This window comes from Sus scrofa, chromosome 4, assembly GCF_054392235.1.
Source record: "Sus scrofa isolate SSC_HxYL_T2T_F1_AM1 chromosome 4, Sscrofa_HxYL_maternal_Yorkshire_Landrace_v2.0, whole genome shotgun sequence".
NCBI lineage: Eukaryota > Metazoa > Chordata > Mammalia > Artiodactyla > Suidae > Sus > Sus scrofa.
Window position 1 is genome coordinate 7,205,960 of NC_139386.1, and position 25,723 is coordinate 7,231,682.

At 51.4% G+C, this 25,723-nt stretch overlaps 1 protein-coding gene across 50 annotated transcripts in view; it reads left to right on the forward strand.

Annotated features, from left to right (window-relative positions):
• Nucleotides 1–25,723, forward strand: part of ZFAT (zinc finger and AT-hook domain containing) — a 383,679-nt gene that overhangs the window by 122,139 nt on the left and 235,817 nt on the right. For all 50 annotated transcript variants that reach the window (XR_014842957.1, XR_014842958.1, XR_014842930.1 and 47 more), the window contains 3 exons: nucleotides 3,795–3,913; nucleotides 11,280–11,406; nucleotides 14,061–14,191. Coding sequence is in view for 11 of the 50 variants with exons in the window: in XM_085021015.1 (XP_084877141.1) it covers nucleotides 3,795–3,913; nucleotides 11,280–11,406; nucleotides 14,061–14,191 (377 nt within the window). In the remaining 39 variants the exon portion in view is untranslated. The remainder of the gene's footprint in view (nucleotides 1–3,794; nucleotides 3,914–11,279; nucleotides 11,407–14,060; nucleotides 14,192–25,723) is intronic.

Here is a 25,723-nt window from a genome sequence, read left to right on the forward strand (position 1 = left end):
GTGTTTTGTTCGCTTCAGATGTACGGCAAAGTGAATCCATTATGTTTATGCATAAATCCATTCCTTTGTAGACCCTTTTCCGCTCAGGTCACTACAGAGTATTGAGTAGAGCTTCCTGGGCTTGTTCCTCACCCGTCCTGTACATGGTAGCGGGTGTGTGTCAATCCCAGCCTCCCAGTTTATCCTTCCCCCCACCGTTTCCCCTGGGTAACCCCAAGTTTGGTTTTTGAAATCTTCGAGTGTCTGCCTCTGTTTGGGGAATAAATTCTTTCGTATCATTTTGTATTAGATTCTACATACAGTGATCTCACGTAACACATAAATGCGCTGTGATTTCTCAAATCCAGTTCCATATCTCGCTTGTTAATGAAACCAAATCACCCTGTGTCCACTGTCCTTTGATAACTAAGCTGTTTTGGGGTCTGTTACCCTGTAGTGCCTGTGTTTGTTTCTTACTGCTGCTGTAATAAACAACCACAAACCTGGTGGTGGCTTAAAACAACACAGATTTATTGTTTCACCTTCCAAAGTCAGGAATCCAAGATGGGTCCTACAGGCTAGAGTCCCATTTGCCAGCAAGTGTGTGTTTCTTCCGGAGGCTCTAGGGGAGGGTCCGTTTCTTTGCCTTTTCCAGCTTCTAGAGGCTGCTGCCCATATTCCCCTGCTCGCTCCCCTTCCCCGTCTTCAGAACATCTTTCTCAGCCCCTGTCTCTGTGATCAGCCCTCCTGCCCCCTTCTTACAAGGACCCTCGTATTTACATGAGGCCATCCAGTTAGTCCAGAATAACCCCCATCTCAGGACTCTTACTTGAATCATACCTTTCAAGTGTCTTTTGCCAGGTGCGTCACCTATTCACGTGTCCCAGGGTTTAGGGTGTGAATACACGGGGGCTGGGGAGGGGGTTATTCTGCTGACCACACTGCCTTTTATAAGGATATAAGCTTTAGCATTTTTTATTTTTTTTTTTTACTGGGGTAGAGGAGAAAACCCGAACCCAAGAGTTTAAGGAAGTGGTTCTGAGGCACGTGGGCGAGGGCCAGATTCAGGCTGTCTGACCCCGTGTCCGGTGCCAGTCTGGGAGTTACATTATTGGAAATGAAATTGAGTTTTCAATAACGTCAGCCACAGCAAAGGAAGGCAGATAGATTGGTGTTCGAAATTTCCTCCAGAATATGCTGTCTTCCAAAAAGGATGCCGTGATGGAGTTTTAAAATTGCTCCTGAAATTCTGTCCTTCTTTCTGCCTGCTACATCTTTCCTAAGAGGAGCTGGGGGCTTGGAGACAGTGTTCGTGGGGTGCGTTTACTGTCAGTGCTGCGAGTAAATGCGCCAAGTCTTCCCGAAACCTTTACTGAGTGTTGCCTAAGAATTTAATGACTTGAGGGGGAAATTAATTTTTCTCGGCTTCAATGTCAATTAACTGGTACAGTTACACATTCAGTCTAGATTACATATTTCCATTTGTTGTTCTTTAATTAAAGCCACCGTGGTAAAGGCGGAAGTTTTAATTAATGTGGGGGCATTCTTATATTAATTTTAATTTAAACATAATATAAGGATGTTTTTCTCCCTAAATTAGTTCCCATTAAAGAATACCCCAGAAAGAATCTTTAATTTCGTTTTAAAGCCTAAATCTCACCGTAGGTAGTTAGCTTGTGTTCATTGCTTCGTGTGAAGTCTTTATAGAAGCAACGTCAGCTTAACCAAGAGAGAAGACAGTGGGTCTCATACCTTGGAGGGTTTTAAAAGATGATCATAGGAAAGGACATCATTTTAGGTGATTAATAAGCAATAACAAAGAAGGTTAAACACTAAGTTTAATTATCCTCCAGGCAAGAAAGAACAAGTCCATTTGATTTTGCCTAAAAAAAGGGCACAGTGTGTTTGAGTTTCAGAAAACAGCATATGAGCTGCCTCGTCTGTAGAATATTCTGGAAGCCCAGAACTTGGTGTCTGTGGCCAGTCTTTGTGCTGACTCAGCCCCATGTCTCTGCCGTACCCCGCTGTCGGTCTGTCTGCTGACTGGGTCGCCTGTCTCTGCGAGACCTGCGTGCTCTCCTGTGCCCTCCCAGCACTGGAGTCTAAAGCTTCAAGAGGGTTTGAGGGGCCGCCCCTCGCCACCTGGGTTGGCTTCCATTCCTGCTTATGACTGTGTGGGGACTCGCCCACCAGCTCAGGGGACAGACAAGACACCCCAGTTACAGGACAGTGCTCTCCAAGATTCCACTGACGTGGGGTTGATTTGGGAGATGCTTACATCACATGATGTGTCCTGTGAGATCTGTCTCATTCTTACATAATTTGTTAAGACAGCCTGTCATCAGCAGAGTTCCTCCACTTCCTCCTTAGCACCCCAGTGAGCAAGAAATAAATACTGATGCTCAGAGGGCACAGGAGAGCACGCAGGCCCCGCAGAGACAGGTGACCCCGTCAGCAGCCAGACCGACAGCAGGTACCACAAGAGCAGGTGCTCTGAGAAGGGAAGGAGCTTGGTGAAAGCAGAAGGCAGGAGAGGAGAGGATGGGAGAGAGGGGGAGGGAGGAGACAGGGCCGGGAAGGGAGGCAGGGGCGGGGTCACGAGGGGTCACAGGCCACAGCACGGAGCTGGGATTTTATTCTGGGTGCGAGGGAGGGCCCCTGGAGGGTTTTATACCTGTGAGAGATGCCATTCCATTCATGGTTTTCATTTTTATTTTTAAAATTGTTATTAGAGTGTGGTTGATTTGCAGTGTTGTGTTAATTTCTCTGTACAGCATAGTGACAGGTTTTAAGACCAGCCTGTCTGCCGGGTAGAGGGTAGACCAACAGTGGCCATGAGAGACCAGCTCGGGAGCTGTTGGTCCCGTCTCATTGCCCCCGCCCAGCTCAGGGGGTAAGCCTGGTGGTGCCGGCCCTTAGCCTGACTCCGGCCTCTAAATATCCTGGTAGATTTGGAGGCTGGTGCCTGGACTGCCCTTAGCCTCCCGAGGGGCTAGAGTTTGCTTCTGAAAGTGCAACCTGTTAAATCCTGAATCCAGCACCGCAGTGTAAGTCAACAAAACTTCAAATAAATGAAGTAAAGAACTGCTTTTTATCCAGCTCCTAATTTAGTTGCTGCTTCTGATGTAATTTTAGAAAGATAGTTTTTGTGTGACAGTTGGTTTGGGGGGGGGGTCGTTTTTTTGTTTGTTGGTTGGTTTTTTTATCCCAGAATTTCTCATTAAAGCATTCATACACTTTCTGAAACATGTGTTCAGTTTAGTTAAATCAATGAGGATGTTTCAGGAGGTGACCATCTTTTTAATCGGTCATTTACTGGGATATTCACGTGGGAATTCGTGCCACTGACTTGGCTTCTTATGTGGAGGAAGCTGAGAACCCGGCCCTTGATGTTGATTTGGGTGCAAAGGAGATTGAGAAAAAGCACCTGTTGACCTTCAGGGCTTTACTTTCTAATGTATTTGTAATTTTTGAGTGACAGCATGAAATTTAAGTTGCTTATCCGCTCAGCCAAAGAAATTATGCTAGTCATCTGAATTCTCCCTGGCACCTAAAACATTGTGTATGTTAAATTCTCTGCAAATTCTCGTTCAAAAAATGAAACAAAACAAAACAAAACTTTGTTTTAAAACCTCTGCCCTGAAAAACACACAGACTATGGTGTTACCATTGTGTGGCTACTTGGCTAACTATTAAGGTAAGCTTGGCTTGAGTGTAAGTGCTGCAGACAAAAAAAAATGTGTTCCGTAGATTCGCGTGTTTGGGAGGCAGAATGTCTGTGCTCTGAATACTTCTTTTAACCTCTGTGCTTCCAGGTGGTTTGAAGTGTCCTGTGTGCAGCTTCGTTTATGGCACCAAATGGGAGTTCAACAGGCACTTGAAGAACAAGCATGGCCTGAAGCTGGTGGAGAACGAGGGAGAGCCCAAGTGGGAGGTACTTTTTGTTGTTGTTTTGGCTCTGGCTGCACCTGCGGTATGTGGACGTTTCCAGGCTGCCGCAGTGACAACGCTGGATCCTTAACCCACTGCGCCACCAGAGAACTCAGGGAGGTTCTTGTGAAAGCACCATATTGGTCAGGACTTTCCTGAACGAGGATGACAAGCCAGGCAGGCCCGGTGCTGGGCACGGACGGCTGTTCCTCCGGGCAGTGGGTTTTCTGGTGGGAAACTTGGAAGTCTTTTCGAAGCTTGTCTCACATCTGGGGGTACCACTGGCTGAGGTCTAGGCCATGCGTGTCCCCTCTTGCTCTGGGTGGTGCTTGGGCTGGTTCGTGCATGTCCTTCTTGGCCTCATTTGGTATTTTCACTTCTGTGATCACGCATCCAGGCTTTCAGGGATTGCCTCTGAGAGCAGAGCGCATTCCCGGGAGCAGGGAGGGCCCCTTTTGCTGCTCCTGGCCCTCCTCTCCCTCTGCCCAGGCATGTGCTCCTACCTTTGCTTTCCTCTCAGCTGCTGGAACCAGTGTTTTAATTTTATAAAAGCCCGTACCTGCATTTTCAAAGCCAGCAGCTGTTTCTCTTTTCAAGGACTAGGGGGCACTACCAAATTGCATTTTACGTCAGGCAGAATGCCTCAAACTCAGTCCTGTTAAAACTACGGTCTGGATAATTCTTGGTTGTAGAGGGCTGCGTGTGCATTTTAGGATGTTTAGTCACACCGTTGACTTCTACCCACGACGCTCACGAGCATCCCCGGGTGCGAAAACCAAAAATATCACAGGCGTTGCCAGTGTTCCCAGGGGTCAGGATCACCCCCTGGAGAACCACTTCCTAAGGACTGTCTGGGGCCCTGGAGCATCCAGTGGTTAAGAGTAAGGGCTTTGAAACAAACCCAACAAGCTATGAAGGAGGAAAAAAAAAAAAAAAAAACACCCCACGTCATGACCATGTGGGGATTATTCCAGAATACAAGGGAAGAGGGGTTCAGTAGGCAGGCGTAGGGGTTAATGTCCTCCATCCTGGTAATAGAATGAGGGAGAAAAATGAAATGACCATCTTTGGAGATGCAGGAAAAGCATTTGACAAAAATCAGCATCCACTGATGAAACAATCAATAAAGTAAGATTTGATGAATGCGTTTTTAAGATGAAAAACGAAATGTATGCATTTTCAGCCCCAAAGCCAGCATCTTCCGCTGGGAGTTTCTCCTTAGAGCTGGAAACAAGATGAGCAGGCCTTCGGGTGTGTAGCTGAGGCAGAGTAAATGGAGACAAAGAATCGGGAGAGAAGACAGATTATGTGGGATTTGTTTTTTGTTTTTTGGTTTTTTGTCTTTTTAGGGCTGCACTCGTGGCATATGGAGGTTCCCAGGCTAGGATTCTAATCGGAGCTGTAGCTGCCAGCCACAGCCACAGCCATAGCAACTCCAGATCCGAGCCACATCTGCGACCTACACCACAGCTCATGGCAATGCCGGATCCTTAACCCACTGAGTGAGGCCAGGGATCAAACCCACAACCTCATGGTTCCTAGTTGGATTTGTTTCTTCTGCACTGCAATGGGAACTCCGACAGGATTATGTTTTTGAAAATCTAGAAGCGTGACTAAAAAGCTACCAGACACAATGAGCAGCAGATCAGGACATCAGCATGCAGTCATCAGTGGCCTCTACATAGAGAACCTGGAGCAAAGGGTCAGAGGTTTCCGTGTAAAGAGGGAGATATTTAACACAGGCCCGTAGGAAATGCAGGTGCATCCATTTATAAATCGAGACTATGGAGAACTTTTAATTATCGCTCAAAATACAGATTCAATTAGGGAAAAGATTGCAAAGAAATTAAGGCCATGAAAAACAATTTAAAACTCTTATGTAAAAGAACTCATAGCAAGACAAATGACAAAAAAGATTTTCAGTCCTATCATGGAAGAAAGGATGAGTATCTTCACATTGTAAAAAGCTTCTAGAAACCTGATGAAAGAGATCGACAGCCCAAAGGGAAAATGGGCACGAGATGAGAAGGTTCATGGAAAAGGAAATGCACACAGCCTTGCAGATCCGGAAGCACGGTCACCCCCACTACGTGGTGAAAGTAGTTAACACCAGACAGAGGTAGAATCTCCTCCCTGTTAGACTGGCGAGACTCCCGAAGTTTGCCGTCGCTGCAGGAGCGGCTGAAGGGGAGTCCGCCTGCTCGCACCCTGCTGGTGGGGTTACACACTAGGGTGTCTCCATGGAGCGGGACTTGACGGTATCGACGACAGGTACACTTGCGTTTCTCTTCCCATCACTACACAATCCCACCACTAGAAATCTCTCCCAAAGGCACACTGACAAAAGCGGAAAAGGATGTCTTGGCAAGGCTGTCCATTGCAGGACTGTTAGGTGTTGTATGTGTGTATACGACGGTGTGCCTGCGCGCGTGTGCGCGTGCGTGTGTGTGTACACCGACAGACTGACGCAGATCATTCCAGGTATGTGTGAGTACATGTACGGCTCAGCGTTTTGTGCTTAGAGGGCCTGGAAGCAGTGACGCCCCCTGACAGCACACCTAGTATCCAGGTCTTGGTTTCTAATAGGATTCTCCAAGAAAAGGAACCAGGGTCCCTTTGAAGAGGGGTTGATTCCAGGGCTAAAGCAAAACATCTGTAAGATGATCCTGGAGCATTTTGCAGTACTGGAAAGTAACGACATGCACCAAAGAAATAAGATGCAGGCATGTCAAAAGGACGCATGAGAGATCCTGATGGCCAGAGATGGAGCAGGTGGAGTGCCGAAATAAATAGCGGTGGTGCTGGACTACTACTCAAAGGATAAAGTAAATATTTATGTGTCCTGCTTAAATAAATAACCATTGAATAAATGGTGCGGAAGGAACAGCTTCTCCTCCTAGAATAATTCTGATTGATAAATGTAGAAAGAATGAAGGAAGTAGAAAATTGCTATTAGAACACTGCAGTGGGAGTTCCCGTTGTGGCTCAGCGGAAACGAATCCGACTAGGAACCATGGGGTTGCAGGTTCAATCCCTGGCCTTGCCCAGTGGGTTGGGACCCGGCATTGCCATGAGCTGTGGTGTATGTCACAGACGTGGCTCGCCTCTGGCATGGCTGTGGCTGTGGCTGGCAGCTGTAGCTCCGATTCAACCCCTTAGCCTGGGAATCTCCATGCCGAGGGTGCAGCCCTAAAAAGCAAAAAACAAAAAAACACCACAGTAATGACTGCAGCAGGCAGGATCCATTGATAAATGCTAAAATGAGTAGACAGAAGATTAAGGAGAAATAGAATATTTGTGTAGGCTCAAAATATCTCTCCAAATCATTATCCATTATGGCGAGAAAAGCAGTAACTTCCCAGTGGAGGTACCCGGCCGACACCGCCTTGAGCACGTGACTGAGCTCAGCATCCTCAGTGGGAAGAAGACAGACTTCACATTCCAGCTGGTGCGATGTGATGAGAAGGACACTCACCTTTTGGGGTTCTTCCGAAAAAAGAAAAAGAAAAAAAAAATCCTCAGCCTCTGTCTATGCGTGAGAAACCACCAGATGTATGCAGATGATGTGCTGGTGCCTGACCAGTTCTCGGAAGTACCAAGGTCATGGCAAGGGGAGACTAAAGAACCGTCACGGCTTGGAGGGGATGACGGAAGCCTGGCGACTCGGTGCACTGTGGGGTCCTGGGTTGGATCCTGGGCCAGAAGAAGGACTCCAGTGAAAAGAGCAGGGACTCTGGTTAGAGCTGGGGCCTCGTTAATGCTGCTGCGCTGGTGTTAACGCCTTGGTTTTGAGCTTTGTACCTGGTGACGTTAACATGGCGCCTGGAGGCTGTGCGGGAACTCTCTGTGTTATCCTTGCAGCTCTCCTGCAAATCTAAAATTATTTCAAAGTAAATAATCATAAGGGGGCGGTGGGGGGGTCCTCGGCAGAAAAGGCAGGGAGGTAGCAAGACGGACGGGGTGGAAGAGAAGGTAACCTCTCAGCAGACCCACTGGGCAGATTTGACTGAAACCGTGCAAGTATTTTGTATAGTAATCAGCACAAAACTAAATTTAAGTCGAGAGCAGAAGGAAATAAATTATCCTGACTGTCTAGCAAAACAATGGCCTAACTATGTAGCGAGGAACTATTCCAGGAGACTTTAAGATGGAAACTGGGTCGTCCCTCTCTAGTGGGGTAAGGCCTAACGGCCAAAAGAACTGCAGAAAAGGGCTCTTTGCAGTCATTGCACTGACGTGTTAGGGTTGCTGTTGTTGCTCCGAGTGTGGTTAGTGTCTACTACCTGCAGTGAAACACTTCAAGGATGTTTAAATCCATGAGCTACAGAGACAATGAGTTTATGATGAAGAGTCCTCAGTCACCGTTGTGGGCGCTCAGAGAATCAACTCTATTTTGATAAATCTCTCTTTTGGTAAATAAAGATGAAGACTCAACCCTCCTCTACCCCCTCTGAGTAAACTCTCTCTCAGCATAACCGACGGTTTGAGGAGAGACGTTTCTTTTCAGAGAAGCCTTCCAGCTAACAAATGCAGACGTACAGCGCCGCGTTCCACAACCCTCCGCTGACGTCAGGGAGCCAGCAGCCATCCTCAGTCTCCTGCCAACACGGCGGAAACACCGGCACCCAGACGTCAGGCTCTCCTGATGGCAACGCGCAGTGTGACCCGGGAGCCTTCCTACCAAGAGAGGAATGGATATCTGATCAAGCTTCTCCACGTTCGGTGGGTCTGTGGAGACACAGTCAGCAAAATCCAGGCTGTTGGAAACTCGGAATGTGAACAGCCCTCTTTTCCCAACAAAACTGTAAGCCGGGGAGAGAGTCGGAGTGGAGGGAGGCTCTCTAAGTACTTATGAGGCTTCTCTCGGTTCTAATATATGGACTTCTGTTTTTTTTTTTTTTTTTTTTTTTTTTCTTTTTAGGGCTGTCCCTGTGATATATGGAGGTTCCCAGCCTAGGGGTCAAATTAGAGCTGCAGCTGCCGGGCTACAGCACAGCCACAGCAACACCAGATCCGAACCACATCTGTGACCTGTACCATAGCTTTCGGCAACGCCGGATCCTTACCCACTGTGTGAAGCCAGGGATCGAACCCGCATCCTCATGGATATTAGTCAGGTTCATAACCCACTGAGCTACCTAGTAGGTGGATTTCAATAACTTACTTAAATGTGATTTGCAGAACACGTGGTGAGCGCAGTGAGATAACTGGGGAAGTCAGAACACCACTTAGTCATGTGAAGCTATTAAGGAATTACTACTTACTAAGTGTTTTGAGTGTGGCAGTGGTGTCGTGGCTGTGGTGTGAAAGAGTTTCATCTCCTAGAGATGCATTCTAAAATACTTAGATAAAACGACACGACACCCACCTTGCTTCAGAATCAAAGGGCAGTTGTGTGGTGTGGCTGAGGACGCAGGTGAAACGGGACTGGCCAGGAGCTGGTTAACTTGAAACTGGTTGATGTGTACATGGGGTTCACCTCTCCGTTGTATGTTTGACGTTTTCTGTAAGAAAATTGAAGGTGTACATACTCTGGAGTTTGACAGACTTCACTTTGAATCCTGGCTCTTCCTGTAAATGGTTTGACCTTGAGCCACTTTTTATTTAACCTCCGAGCCCTCTGTGTTCTTACCTATACGGTAAAGCCAATGATCCCTAAGAGGTCAAAAGGATTGAGAGACACTGTATATAAAATGCTGGGCTTACTGACTAGTCCCCGGTAGGCCTGCAGTACATGGCACTTAGTTGTGTGAAGCTTTCAAGGAATTACTACTTCTTAAGTGTTTCGAGTGTGGCAGTGGTGTCGTAGTTATGGCAGCTGCTGTGGTGAGTGGTGGTGGCAGTGGTGTCACCAACATCAGCCTCACCTCGTCATCTACAGGAGAAGATGTGGTCAAGTTCACACTTGGACTTGTGTTCAGACACAGGCTCTGGTGTTTCAAGTTCATGCTTGCGGGGATTTGCTCGCTCTCAAGGAGCCGTTGGAAAGCCCGCTCCCGATGTAAGGCGCCCTCTCTCTTGGCCAGCTGGTGCCTTTGTCGGTGTGTGCAGCAGTGTCCCTTCCTCTGAAGCGCTCGCTTCTCGCGGACCCCAACACCTCCAGCAAAGCCACAGCTCCACAGAAACAGTTGACACAAAGCCATGCATTTGACCCCAGAAGTGAGACGGTAGGGCAACCAAGGAGCTAGGCAAGGGGTGGACCACCTTGGGGGGGGGGGGTCCCGTGTAGTGACAGAATGCCTGTTCCAGCAGCTGGGCTATCGCCAGGCTCTGAGGAATGCCTTGTAGAGCAGTGTCCTTCCCAGTGTGGTTCTTACAAAGAGGACCCAAGGCGGAGCAGCCGTCCACGCCCATCCTGTTTATCGCAGCCTGAGCCGTTCCTCGGATCCAGTCCATGTTGGCTGGCGTGTTGCTTAATGGTGCTTAAAAGGAGATGTGCTTCTTTTTGTCCATGTGACGCGTTCATCAGCTGTGTGTTGGGTGTCTACTAAGTGTCAGGCTGGAAATACCTAAATGAACGTGACACCTGGCTATAAAAGAATAATCACATTCTGTTCTGAACCCATGCGGGGAACTGAGACGTGCTTGTAGAGCCTGAGAACTTGGGCTCCTGTGATTGTGTGGAAAATCTCCTCTTTGTTCTTCTTTATTGGTGGCATTCATGCTTCTCACCTTATTGTTCCGGAAAGAGGGGATTATCAATCTCTGGTTAGAATTCCATCCTACCTCTCCTCTCCTCAGGCGTGAGATAGCTGTGGATGTCACTTTAGCTTTTCCTACTCTCAGGAGTCCTGATTTTGCGTAGACAGAGTTTCTGTGGTCACTTTTATTTATATCCCCCCTATAAAAATAAGAGCAGTGCGAGTAGCTAAGCTTGGCTGGGATCTTGCTGTGGCCCAAGACCTAAACTTGCCGAGAGTTATATGATTGAGGTCGTCTCCTCCCTCCCACTGTCACCACTGCTGTGCCCATCCCCTCAGCCTCATGGCAGGTGGCCCCGGGCACCGGGAAGATGAGGGTAGTGCTGGTGGCAGTGGGAGGGGGCAGTGGGGACATTACAGGCACACACGAGAACCTCTGAGGGCGCCTCATCTCTGGTGATGAACAGCTCTTGTTTCCTTCAGCAAGAAGGTGTTGCAGGAAGCTTTGCATCAAAGCCGCTTTAAAAAAGTCTTGGCACATGCAAAGGGAAGTTTTCTCCTTAGGAAGCAGGTTTTTATTGGAGCGCTGATTTCTCAGGGGTGCCAGGTAAATGAGATGTTGCAAAGCATCGCTTATGTGTGATTGTTTGTCTTAATCCATTATCCTGGGACTTCGGGTAGCGGGTGATCTTCAGAAGGTCACGTGGGTGATGCCGTGTTTCTATTTAGCCAGCCACAGAGGCGGCCGAGGAGCCCTCCACCCAGTACCTGCACATCACGGAAGCTGAAGAGGACGTTCAGGGCACGCAGGCAGCCGTGGCCGCGCTCCAGAACCTGAGATACAACTCAGAGAGCGGTGAGAGGGCGCTCCCTGCCTCCCCGGGCAACTTAGACCCACCTGGTGGACACACTGAATGAATGAATTGCGAGCGGATGGTGTCCAGCAGTCAGCCTCCTTCAGCTGCTTTCTGGTTGCGCAAGTGGTCCTGATGTTAAGCTTGGAGGTGGCAGTCCCCTGCCGTGTTCTAGAACAGAGCTGCAGCAGAGGCAGCGAGGCACGACTGTGTCACCAAAGGTCCACACGCGTCATCCCCGGAGAAGCAGGTCTTACTGTCCTCCCTCCACTGAGGCGGAAGGTCGCATCCTTGTAAGGGCTGGTGGCCCCCCACTTCTTGGGGGCTGGGGCTGCTCTTGGAATCCGGGTCACCTGACTTCCTGTTGGGGCATCCCGTCCGTCCCAGCCTCCCTCAAAGTCATCTGCTCTGAGGGCACTTGCAGCACCTGTGGGAGCCAGGCAAGCAGTGCAGGCGGTGGTGGCTGAGACTGAGGCCGTGCCTGCTGGCCTTCCCCATGGCCCTCGAGGAGCCGCGGGCCCGGGACGGCTGCTTCCGGTTCTTCTGAACAGCCCCGCGTCAGGACTTTTATCTCAGATGGCATCCTTTTCAGATGGTAGATCAGTTTTAAAACAACAAACCACTGTGCCAGTTGAGTGGCCATGCGGGCATTGTGCTTAGGAAACCTTTTCTTAATGCTCTTTTCAAAAAGCAGGAACAGAATACGAGTGAGTATCATGGCCCACAGCCCTCCCTGTGTTTGGGGCTAGAGGTCAGGCAGGCGGATTAGAGGGAGCATTACGTGAAGGCACGTGGTGAAAGCAGGTGGGAACGGGCCATTTCACCCAGATCTTAAACCCCTCAACCCCACCTTGTGAGAAAGGGTGCAGAAAACTCCCTGGGGGGGGGGTCTGTCACTTCGGGGAAGACGTGTGGCTGGGGCTGGGCTCACAGCCTGCTGGCTGAGGGGATCTGGGCTCCACAGCCTGTGAGAGCCACAGGCTCCGGGGATCAGGGAGACTCTGGCTGTTAACAGGGTCCCAGAGCTGAAGCCGGGTGTGCCTGTGCCTGTCTCTCCCAAACCTTCAGAGCCTGCAGGATTGCTGGAGGCTGCAAAGACAGCCTGGCCATCCTCACCCCCCAGGAACACACGCTTGCTCCCTCCTAAGGGCTCCCTAGTCTCCTCTGGCTCTTAGGAAACAAGGCAGACTTTGTAACCTGGTGGCTGGGCCACTGCCCTGGGGCCCGGCCTCCCTGCACCTGTCTCCGACCACCTCGGAGCCCTGCCCCTCTGGGCCAGACTCGGCAGTTCTCAGCACGAGCTACGTTTCTCACCCACTTGCTCCAGTGCTCTCTGGGGCCTGGTCTGTGCCCCCTCCCACCCCACCCCACCCCCCAGCACTTTTTCTGGCAAATGCATCTTCATCTGACATTGCTGCAGTGCTTCCTGGTCCCCCCCACCCCCCGAGGTGGAAGCCACCAGGCGCTGTCATGATTTGCTTACAGTCTGTCCCAGTGCCTGTGAGCCCTGGAAAGCGAGGCAGAGGCAGTATTAGAGCTTTGTCCATATTCCCACTGGGAACCACGCTCCTGGCTGAGAGTCTGGGTTGGATAAATGGTCACTGAGGGAGTAAATGGATGAGGAATTAAAATCGTCTACCAGTATGTTTTTAAGGTAAATGTTTTATTCAGTGTTTGGATGTTGAGAGTGGTTGGGCTGCACGGCACAGTTGAAACAGCTCCCCGAAGGACTGTGTGTGTGTGTGTGTGTGTAGCGGATGCTAGGCTGGTGCACGGTGAACCTGTGCTGGTCTCTAATATCGCTGCCTCAGTCACATGCCACATGCACCCCCTATAGAACACATTGAGTCCCCTCTCGTCCCTTGTTGATTCACACTGGAGCGCAGCGGCTGGCAGGAAGCCATCCAGAAGGATGCCCACGCCGGTGGAGACTCATCACATGACGCTAACCTGGCCATCAGGCGGGAATTTCCCTCCTCGGGAGTGAATGGCCGGGGTCAGAGGGCCGGGTCAGGACCGTCGCCGGCGGCCAGGCAGAGGGGGAGAGCAGGCAGCTGCCCTGATGATACGGATTCCAGTCATTTGAGATGATGAGCAAAGAACCCCAAGCTTAAGTTGCTTTAGAATTCTGAAGCCCACGGGCTCGAGCGTCGAGACGTCCTCGGGCGTTTTGCCCGCATCCTGTGATTTATCTGGCATCTGCTCACTGGCCACCTGCTGTGGTGTCTGCGCTCAGGGAAGGCCAGCTGTGCCCTGTAACATCATAGCTGGGGCTGCTCAGGGGTTCTGTTTTGAGAGGCAGTCCTGCGTCACCGGGTTTGGATTCAGAACAGTGGGGCCGGAGCCCTGGTTTTGAGACCCAGAGGCCCAAGGTGCGTCTCTTCCATTTTTGCCAGTGTAGGGCCTCATCTATAAAATGGGGATAATGCCATCACAGGATGTCTCCTCGCAGGGTGGTTGGCATTGTGAGACCTTCTTACCAAGGGTGCACGTCCGCTGGGCCGTGCCACACGTGGTAGTCCTGCTGGCCAAGAGGGCGCGTCCCAGGAGAAGGCACCACCCAAGGATGGCCTCTGCTAAGGGCTGCGTTGTGTTCCGTGACCTTCACCGCCCATGAATGACCTTAATGGTTTTCCGTCTGCTTCTTCCTGGTCAGGTGACCGACTGGACCCCACGGCAGTAAACATCCTCCAGCAGATCATCGAGCTGGGCACTGAGACCCACGATGCCACGGCTGTCGCCTCGGTGGTTGCCATGGCGCCAGGGACGGTGACTGTCGTGAAGCAGGTAGGACCCTCCACCCACTGGCACTGTCGCCTAGCACGGCCCCCCTCACCCCGCCGCCGCCTTAGCGTTTCAGGGCTTTGCCTTGCCCGAGGTGGAATTTGGAATGGAATCGGTGTGGCCTCCTGCATTTTCTTATTCTCCCGCCATCGATCACGGGATTGTATCTGCAGTGGCTCCGTATGTGTTTGGGGAGGTGTGTTACAGGGGAAAATGTATAGTACATTTCAAAAAGTTCTGGAAACTTTATTCATTTCCTTTCAAAGAAAGGAGTCCCTGGGTGAAACGAGCATGATGTGGACACTTCGGGACATATTTAGGGTCACATGCAGCCTCGGTGCCTGAGGCCTGAGTCAGTGGGGCCAGTGGGGTCTCTGGGGACAGCCAGGAAAACAGGAAGGTTTCCCCGAGGACTGGCCTGTTAAAATATTACATCCTGCTCGATGGACTCGGCGCAGGGTCACTGCTTCAAACTGATAGGGGGACGAAGGCCAGTGTTGGCTAAAGGCCACTCTAGCAATTGTTACACTCTTTGGCTCGTTCCCTCCCCTTCCAACCTCGGTAGAGACCCGACCATCTGTTGGGACTCAGTGTGAGAGACAGACACCGCCTCCTTTTTCTCTCTGTACCTCTCGCTCTACTATCTCCTGCTGCACGTCTGAAAGATTTAAGCCGATTTACACAATTACTTAAAAAACAAAGCAAAACAATAGTAAGCATGTCAGAGCCAGGGCAGACCTAGGGTGGATAATTTAGAATCAAAGTTCAAGTTCATGGAGAAGGTCGGCTGCAGACCGTGGAGTTTCATACGGTTAGCCGTTCTTTAGTGAGTCGCTCGGGAAGTGTTTAGTCAGTGTGTCTGCAGTGTCCTTGATGCTGGGCTCCCAGAGAGAACCACCGTTTGCCGTCACAGTGGTTACTCTGGGAGTTCCCGGGTGGCCTAGCAGTTAAGGATCCAGCATTGTCACTGCAGCAGCTCCATCCCTGGCCTGAGAACTTCCACTCACCATGGGGGTGGCCAAAAAAAAAAAAATGGTGCCTCTAGTGGGGAAAAGATGAAATAAGTGAAACATAGAGGACGTCAGAGGTGAACCCGAGCAGTGGAGCAAGTGAAAGGGAGCGGGGAGGGGGCGTGGGCCGGGGGGGGGCGGCGCGTGGGGGCCGTTTTCTAAAGGGTCAGGGCGGAACTTCGGCATCTGAGCAGAGACCCGGGAGAGGTATGTGTCACTGGACTGAGTCAGGTCCATTCCTTTGGTACTAAATTTGATAGTAAAAAACCAGGAAGGAAACGTGAAACTGTCAACAGCGAAAGAGGTAAGATTCTCTTGACAGGTAACAAACAAAGGTATTTCTTAACTCGGTTCTCACTCCCTGAGTGAGGTGTCGTCAGGACCCTGCCTTGGATGAATCAGCAGACCTCCCAGTGCCGTCTCCGTGACAGTCCCCAGGCGTGCACGGGGCCCAAGGCAAGGTGTGACATTCGAGCTCAGGGATTCTCTGGGGGATTAGTGCGTTCTGGCTCTCTCTGGGCTTCTGGATCTGCAGACAGGATGTAGCATGTTTTGGTGAATGTCTGGACCGCATGTCCTGGAAACCCTCCCCACTAGGAAGCTTTCTGTCCCTGAGACCGTGGACAGAAGTTGGCAGGAGAGGGTTGATATTTCAGTCTGCAAGGCCTGGGCTCCTGCATTGGTTGGGAACAGATTCAAACGCCTCTAGGCCAGACATTTTTTGGTCTTTCTTTGTATCTATTAGATCGCAGTCTTCACATTGTCTTGCCTTCTCTGAAAGTCCCCGTCTCCATCATGGCAGGTGGAGTCCTGAGCTAGACCCGGCATTCCAGGAAGGGTCCCCTCGGCCTGGTATCGGGAGAACTGTGGCTGTTTCATAGGTTCCAGATCCTCCTGGGATTGCAGGGAGGCGCCGCCAATTGTGGCTGTGTCTTCCCTCCAGGAACTGGATTGATTTGCTGCTACTTAGAGACATGATTTATTGTGCGTCGCAGGCGAGGCAGTGGTAACACAGGGCCACGGGTTTAGGATACAGCTTAGATGTGCTCCCAGGCATTAGGCTGACAGCATGACAAGGGATCAGGCAGATAAGCATCACCACAGCCAGTGTGAACAGGTAGGATGTGTCGCAGCAGCAGAAAATAGGGGCGCCCTTCAGTCTTTGGGCTTGTGGAAGACACAGGGCTAAGAGGAGGGTCAGCGTTGAACACAGCCTTGAGTGACTGCGTTTGGAAATGTTCCCCAAGAGCGTGTGTCTTAGCCATGATGCTGTCTGCGCGCCTGGCCCCTGGTGCACGGAGGCTGTGGATCAGTGATGGACGGGAGGGTGGATGGACGGACAGGAGGGGTCAGATCCCCGCTCCGAAGGCAAAGGCATTGCCCGTCAGGCTCTCCTAGGTGAGGGAGCCCCCTTCTCTTCAGCCGTCCCATCATTTACATTTAAATAGTCGTTTTTATTAGAGAAGGAAGTCAGTGTCAATTCTTTTCTTTGAACTAGACTCTGGTTTAGCATTTTCAGTAGAGAACATCTGTCTGAAGAGGGTGCTTTAGCCACTCAAATGTGAGCTCTAGCGCACCTGTCGGGAAGCGGAAGGGCCCCCTCACCCTGCAGGGACCCCTGGTGTCGGGGACTCTGCCTCTGTCCGACTCGAGATCTTACACGCAGTAGTTGCTCAGTAAATGCTGAAGTAGGTGTGAGTACGCTGTGGGTTTCACGTTTTGAATCTTTATTTATAGCCTCTAGAAAAAATAGCAAGGACCCATTGTCTCAAAGTACCTACTGTATGTTGCAGAAAAAAATGCTTTTAAATTACTATTGGGTAGCACTTCTTGATATCTTTTAGAAGTTTCCTCTTGTATATGAATCTCTTTCAAAGGGCCAAAAATAAATTCTAGGTTGTACATGAATTTATTCTAGATGTTTAAAAATTTCAAGATTTCTCTCCCATGTAAAAAATAATTATATGCTCTGTTTATAATTTTTTATGATGTATTAACATAAATTGAAAAGAACCTCACACGAGCCATTGATTTCATGGTTTAAATCACTCTTTGCTGTTCTTCTAGACTAAAATTTATCTTAGAGACTGAAAGTGACATTTTACTAGAAATTTCCAGCATCCATCTAGCAGACTTTCATGCCGCAGCCACTATGTGTTCAGAGTTTGTTTCCGATTGCAGTTGCAACAAATCATCACAAACTCGGTGGCTTAAAACAACAAAATTTATGACCTTACAATTCTGGAGGTCAGAAGTCTGAAACGGGTTTCGCTGGGCGAAAATCAAGGTCGACAGCTGCTATACTTCTGGAAGGATTCCTTTTTGGCCTTTTCTGCCCAGGGGCCACCCAGCATTCCTGGACTGTGGTTCCCTCCCTCCATCTCCAAAGCCAGCAGAGGCAGGCCGAGCTCTGTCCCATCCTGTCCGTCTGACCCCTGCTTCCGGGGTTGCATCGCCCTCTCTGAGTCTCACCCACCTCCTCCTCCCTGGAAGGACTGCGTGCCTGCACGGGGCCCACCTGGACGATGCAGGATACGCTCCCGGTCTCAAGGTCTTCCACTCAATCGCATCGGCTAGAGTCCACGGTGCACGCGTGTGTGAGTGTAAAATAAGAAATTATCTCACTGATGGAGGTTGACAAGCTGACAAATCCCAGGGTCTGTAGTCAGCAAGTTATAGACTCAAGAGCCGATGGTGTCGGCCTGAGAACCAGGACAGCTGATGGTGTAAATTCCAGTCTGAAAGCCAGCAGGCCTGAAATGCAGGTAAAGCTGGTATTCCCATTAGCGTCCAAGAGCAGGAAAAAACCCCGTGTCCCCGCTCAAAGGCAGTCAGGCAGGAGGAACTCCCTCTCGGAGAGTCAGGCCTTCACCTGTTTGGATGAGGCCCACCCACACTAGGAAGGGCAGTCTGCTTTCCTTAGTCTGTTCATGTAAATTCGCATCTCTTTGGAGAAATGTCTACTTAGATCTTCTGACCAGTTTTTTTTTTTTTTTCATGTAAAGCTGTATGAGAGTTTTGTATATTTTGGGAAAAGACTCTGAAAGAGAATGGGTGTAAGTATATATGTAACTGGTTCACTTTGCTGTATATCCGAAGTTAACACAACATTGTTAAGTCAACTATACCCCAATACAATTTTTTAAAACGTTTATCTCATGCAGAAACACCCTCACAGAAACAGCCAGAGTAACGTTTGACCAAATATCTGGGTGCCCTGTGGTGCAGTCAGGTTGGCACATGAGATTAGCCCTCACACCCATCCATGTAGTGCATTTCAGAGTGTTCAGGTCTCTTTGCCAGTGGAAGGTTATTGTGAGTCCAGGTTATTGTTTACTGAGATCCTCAGTTGTCACAGAGACGGCTTTAAGTCCCAGATTTCAGGATGATTCGACAGCTTCTAGAAAGCGTGCGTGCCGTGGTGCAGTTGACGTTTCCATTCAAAGTTTAGGGCTGAGCGCCACCTTGCAGGTCGTTGAGAGAAGAGGCGACCCCCAGGGTCGTCCACTTTCACCCCCAGGTCAGGAGCAACCCAAGGGTTGTTCTTGCTCCACGTCCCGTGGCGTTTGGTAGTGACTGTACTCAGCCGTACTCTGTCTCTCTGCCCCCGGTCCTGAGTCTCTGCAGTGCCTCCTAGGATTGCCACTCTCTGTGCATTGTTTTCCCTCCCTGAGCTGGATGCTTCCCAGCTGTCAGCGGGTGCGCCCGAGGCGGGGAACACCAGGGAGGAGCAAATAAGACCCCCCGGAGCTGCAGGCGCCCACGCCGCCCCCGGCCTGGCAGGGCACTGAATTATGCTGCCGTCATCTTGTTAAACATCCCAAGTGTTCTTCCCACGCGCTCCAACTGCGTGTTAAGAACAAAAGCAAAAATCCAAGCCCCCAACAGAGGTTCCAGTGTTGTCAAAAACAACCCACCTCTCCGGCTGCTTCTTCTCTGGGAAGGTCCCCTGGGGTGGCTGGCGCTGGGGGCGAGGTCAGGACGCGAGGTCTGGAGGAGAGGAACTCGTAGGGTCTCCTTCTTGGGCGCAGCAGGCAGTGCACAGTCAGAGGCAATTTCGGTGGCAGTTCTTGCTGGAAGACACATGTTGGTTGGCAGCCAGCGCTGGAATATTGCTGTTTGTCATTTTCAGTTCGTGATTTTTGCGAGGAAATGCAATCCACTGCTATGGCCAACCACGTACATCAGTTGCCTGTTTGCAGGGAAACTCGGGTCCAGCCTGTCCTGTTTTTAATTCAAGGCCCTGAGTAACGTGGTCCCGCAAACTCCTCCACGGTGTCTGTCTGTATGGGGGCATCTGATGGGGAGAAGCCGGCTGTGGCTCGAGGGACTCCGCCCGGGCAGCCTGGCCTGGGGGAGCCTCGCTCCTTGTGACACTCCCCCCCACCACACACACACAAGGGGAGCCCAGAAGGAGCCTCCTGCTCCTCTGGGGGGCAGGGGGGATGTTGAACATCTCGTAAGTCCTGTGGCAAAATCATGGGTTGAGGGACCCGGAAGGTGACTTTCGTGAGGATACAAATCTGTTTTCACTATTATTTAAAAAGTCACTCCAGTTCCCATTGGGGCCAGCAGGTTAAGAACCCGACTAAGTATCCGTGAGGATTCAGGTTTGATCCCTGGCTCCGCTCAGTGGTTAAGGATCCCACGTTGCTGTGAGCTGCGGCGTAGGTCGACAGTGTGGCTCGGCTCCCGTGTTGCTGTGGCTGGGGTGTAGGCGGGCAGCTGCAGCTCCAGTTCAGTCCCTAGCCCAGGAACTTCCACATGCCTCAGGTGTGGCCATAAAAAGGAAAAATAAATAAATAAAAACCATCACTCCATTCCATTAATTTGATAGTTTAACTACACAGCAAGAGACCTGAATCATGCCAAAGAATGATGGTTCACGCCAGATACTCTTGTGACCCCTGACCATCACAGAAATTCTGGGCGCCCGCAGTGCCGTCCAGCGGGACTGAGTTGAGATCGTTGCCCCAAGCCCGCGCACAGACGGGGTGGCGAGCAGCCGCCCCGTTTGGTTCTCCCTAAGCGCCAGTGACGGCGCGTTCAGCAGTGTTCTTCTCCTGTTCCCGCAGCTGCGCTGCTGGAGTCACACTGTACGCAGACCTCCCCCTGACCTCACCGAAAGCACGGAAATCCAGACAGACACCCGTTCTTTGCTCTGTGTTCACGTCTCCCCCTCAGAACCTCATCTGTCTTCAGATCAGTCGCCTGCGTGGGGACATGGTGGTGGCAAACTTTATTCTCGTCCACCGTAACGCCACGCCGGCATCTTCAGCTGTCTTCTCTGTTCGGTCTGCGTTCCCGCCGTAGTGGTTTTGCCAGCCTTGCACTTCATCTGAGGAACCTTTCCTAAACGAGGCAACACGCACGTCGTGTTGAAAGCACTGAGAGTAACTGCCTGTGTTTTCTGCCCGTCCTCATTGTGCGATGGGAAGGTCAGCCCTCACTCCGTGCTCACCGACTCCCTGGTGTAATGATGGTTGTGACAGACCCGTGCCTTTGGGAGCCCCAGCCCATGAACCACACGTCTCTCTCGGGTGCGTATTGCAGGACCGAGGAGGGCACTGGCATGCCTGTGCTTCCAGACCCTCAGATGATCTAATTCTGGATTCTCTGTTAGTGGAAGAGATGCCTGCAGTCCAGATAGATGTCTTTTATCTTTTAATTCCCAGGGCTTTTGATCGTTACATAAATACCAAAGTCTCACCAACCCCTTTCTCTCTTTTCGTAGCCCTTCCCTCTGTTGTAGAACTTCCCGTGAGGAACAGTTTCCTCCCTCCCTCCCTCCCTCCCTCCCTCCCTTCCTTCCTTGCTTCCGCACCTGCAGCATATGGAAGTTCCCAGGCCAGGGGTCGAATCAGAGCCGCAGCCGCCAGCCTCCGCCGCAGCCATGACGACGCCAGATCTAAGGTGCGTCTGTGGTCTACACCGCAGCTCACGGCAATGCCGAATCCTTAACCCACTGAGCGAGGCCAGGGATCGAACCCTTGTCCTCACAGATACTGTGTAGGGTTCCTAACCTGTTGAGTTACAGCGGAAACTCCGAGACCCATTTTCAACTGAAGTTCGGCTGCTGCCTGAAGAGCTTGGTGGTACAATTTATTTGATCCCGGGCCTCCGCCAGCATTCATTACATCAAGCTTCTGATTACACACACAGGTGGCCTCTTCAAATATTTGCATACTTCAGGTTCCTTACAGAGCACCTGCGCATAGACATGGAGACAGTTCATTCGGGCCTGGAGGATGGGTTACTCTCTCTGTCACCTGATGCCACCTCTTGTCCTCTGTGAGCTTCCTTAGTTCACCCTGAGTCATCTGAATCTTTTCTTCTTTGTCTTAAATACAGCCTCCTTCGGAGCTTTCTGTTTCTGGTGTGATTTCTGACAGCTGATTTTCAGAACTGCTTCCTTTCATGGCTCTGTTATTACATGCTGAGCCCTCTTATTCCATAGCAGTGACGGAAAATGCCATTTCTTTGTGAACTTTTAAAAGTTAAGTTCCATGATACATCTGTGGCCACGTGCGAAATTGTCTGGAAAAAAAAAAATAGAGAACAAAGGCTCTTCCCCTGTCCCATTCTGACTCTCCTGTTCATAGAAAGCGTCTGGAGCTGCTGTGAAGGTGTTGGTCTCTTGAACTCAGCTTCTCTTTTCCTCTTCCTAAGACTTGATTTTTCCCATTATGCCCCACGAAGCCACAGCTTGGTCGGTGTGATTTGCAGAACCCTGCAGTATTTTAGTTATAATATTGTTGCGTCTGTTTCTATTCGCTCGAGTGCTTGTTTCCTGATCCGTGTCTTTAGCCAAGGCAGGTGGGTTTTAGGTACCTCCCTGCTCTCTGCAGCTTTGCCTTGCCGCCTGAGATCACTCAGTCGGCTTCAGGTTAGGGGCAAAGGCCGGGCTGTGACAGTCGTAATTGGAGAAGCCGGAGCTCCCATTCCCCTCCCCGTGGGTCTGGTCCAGCCGTCCTGGGGCTTGGCCCAGGGCAGTGCTGCTGCGGGCTGCTCTTGCTTTTCACTCCACGGGGGCAGTAGCCTCCATCCTCTAAACAAGGCCTCTGGTCCCCACACCCCTCCCCCCACCTCCTCTCCATCCGTTTCCCTGTGGAGCACACGCATGCTCTTCTTTGCTCCAGCTGCTCAGGGCCTGTCTCCTCCGCCCCTCAGCCCGGCATCTGATCTGTCAGCAAGCTCCCTCCCTGCTGTGGCTGCTCCCTTCCCAACGTACTTTAAATAGCCCCTCTGTCCCAAGGCTGCCGCCTCCAACAAGCCCTTACTATGCAAAAATGTGGTCCCTGGGCCAGCGGCATCAGCATGGGGAGCTGGTTAGAAATGCAGAGTGTTCGGTTTCCCCCAGACGTGCTGAGTCAGACTCGGCATCTCACCGTCGCCCCTGGTCCCAGCGACTCCCGTGCGCAGCTCTGTCTAAGCCGCCAGCCCCCTCCCTGGTCACAGCCTTGCTCTTCACCTGTCTCCTTACTTCCTTTCCTGTTGCTCTAAGCTCAGTTTGCAGACAGAGCCATCTTTTCAAAGTGGGAATCAGTGGCTGGTGTCCCTCACTGAAAACCCCCCAGGAGCCTGAAGAATGGGCCCTGGGCCTGGCCTCCCAGCCCCCAGCAGCCTGGTTCTCCCCGCATCTCCTGGCCCTTTACGCAGCAGCTCTCGGGGCTGCTCTGCACCCACCTCCGGGCCTCCACACTGAGGCGCCCCGGGCTCTGCAGGGCCGACCTCTGGCCGTCCAGGGCTTGGCCTCCATGCGGCCCTCGCAGCAAGCCCTTGCCCCACACCAGGCCGGTTCCCTGGAGCCTGTGTCTGGGACGGGCCCTCACTCCCCTGACTGTGTTGTTGGATGACGTGGTTGACCTCGAGCCCGGGTGTGAGCTGGGTCTGGATCTCCTCCCTGAGCCCTTGAAGGCAGAGAACTCCCTCGCCTGGTGGGAGACGTCAGCCAGATCAGAAGCGGGAGGATTTGTGTTTTGGGGCTGCCTCGGTGGTACTTTCATAGGCGGTGCAGGAAAGCGAACGCGGTCAGGGAGTGCGGGTCAGGAGCGCCCTCTGCTCACACCCCACGTGCCCGCCCTGGTGCAAGTGGAGGCCTGGAGGCCTTAACAGGAGCCCCAAGTCCACCCTCCTGAAAAACCAGAGAAGTGGGTGGTGGCCCAGCCACCCCCTGAGAGAAGAGTGCTCTGCCCACGGTGACTTAGGAGCGGAGGGCCCGAGAGGAGCGGCTTCTAGAGGAACACAGACACTCAGAGAGGGAGCCCCTCTGTTGGCCTGGGACTGTCCGGGTTCCACCCCTTGCCTGTCACTTAATAGCGTGTGACCTGGAACAAAGCACTTCTCCTCTTTGAACTTCTGTTTTCTCATCTGTAAAATGGGAAAATAATAGAACCTGTCCCAGTAATTGCATAATTTGTAATTATGCAAATGAAGCAGTTGGTGGCATGCCTGACACTGGCTAAGTCTTGGGGAAATCTTAGCTCCTGTCCTAGGAGTGACAAGCTCCTTCACCGCCTGTGCTTGTAGGATCCAGCCGTAAGTGTTTTTGCTTCTGGAAGCTTCTGCCCCTCAGGCAGTACCCACAGAGCCACCCAGGCCCGTGCTTGGCAGTAGGAGTCCCAGCTTGGATGCAGCACCGCCTGCTGCCCAGGAGGGGCTGTCCTTGGTCCAGGCAGGCCAGTGCCTCCTTGCATTATGTAAACTGACATGTTTGTGGCGGGAGACAGTCTGACCCTTACCACGTGCAGATGCTACGGCATCCTGGTCACCGCTCTGGAGGGGCTGATGGAGGAGAGCTGGTGCTGAGCGTGTCATTGTGGCCATTTGCCGGGAGTTGGGTGAGGGGCTCCCAGCCAGAAGGGGCTCCAGAGGGGAGAACCGCCAGAGAGAGGCAGGGTCAGTGGCTCCTCCTCCTCGGAGGCAGGGAGTGACAAGGAGACCCGGGCGTGTGGACTTGATGAGCAGGAAGTGGTGTCCACGCGGAGGCTCCATGCAGCGGCTTAGGCTGCGTGGGTCAGCGCCCAGGGTGGGTGTCAAAGCTGCAGTGGTGCTCCAGGTAAGACGGTGCAGTTACCGGTTCTGTTCTTAGACCTACTTTGCCTCGAAGGAACTGACCTGGGTGAGTTTGAGAAGTGATCGCTTTACTGTTTGGTCAGGATTGCTGTTCTTTGAACAGAACATGGACTGCTCCGGCCCTGGCAGTCCAGTCAGCTTTCTCCCTTGAGAGGGCGGCGGCCTTTTTTTTTTTTTTTTTTTTGTCTCTTTAGGGCCGCACCCATTTGGAAGTTCCCAGGCTAGGGGTGGAATCAGAGCTGTAACTGTCAGCCTGCGCCACAGCCACAGCAGCCCGGGATCTGTGGGTTACATCTGTGACCTACACCACAGCTCATGACAACTCGGGATCCTTTAACCCACTGAGTGAGGCCAGGGATCGAACCCGAGTCCTCATGGATCCTAGTCGGGTTCCATGATGGGAACTCCACCATGCAAGCCTTTTCAGCCTCATCCTCTGATGGGCTTAGGGCCATAGGAGGCACATCTCTTCTGTTTCCGGGCCCCTCTGTCACAGCAGAGAGAGTTGGCTCTGCCCATCCCCCATAGGCCAGGGCCCCGTGGACAAGGACACTCTGGGGCCTTAGCACCAGGGGGCCGAGTGTTGGCCAGCAGGACCCTGCAGCATCTCCGATGGCCAGGAGGTGCATGTGGGGACTGGTGGTGACTGTTTTTAGCCAGCAGTCTTTACAACCCAGGCTTTGGACTGTTTATGGGTCCTTATTTTCAGAGAAGAAAAAGTATCTGCTGTCTCCTAACAACCAAGAGAAAAACAGGGTGGAGGGAGGCCTCAGGCCATGTTCTCCTGAGGATGCCTGGCCCTGCCTGCTTCCCGTGCAGTCCTTTTCTCTTATTTTAAAAAGGCTTTAAATCTTCATTGATGTACAGAATGGCTTCTTCCTGCCCACGAATATCTTTTGATGTTGCCACAAGCTTCTCGCACGTGTATTTCCCCCCTTTTGGGGTCCTGTGTGTATGTAGAGTCTTAGAGTTGGGAATTTACGACGCCTTTTTACAAACCACATTCTTTTATGCCTTTTTTCCTCTATCAATTCAGGATAGTATTTACCACGTTGCTTTTGTTTGTGACCTATGCAAGGACACAGCTGACCCAGGGCTGTGAAGGTAAATGTGCCTGCTTATTGGCCTTGCTAAATGGGCCTGCAGTCCCTTTGGAGGTTGCTGGAGGAAGCCCTCACTTGGTTATAAAATAAGCAGTGAGTGAAACCCTAATTGCTGGGGAAAAAAACCAAGCCTCCTACCCCAGAGCTTAAACACACACAGGAGCGTATTTTACCTGAAAGGATCAACTGATTGATCAACAATCAACTGTTGATCCTTTTTCATCCCTGCCATCCAGTCGTGGTGTCTGGGTTTTCATCTGGGACCCTCTGCTTCTTGCCGTGTCACGGAATCTGAGAATGTCTGCAGCGGAAGGGACCTTAGATGTTAGCATTTTTCTGATACCCGG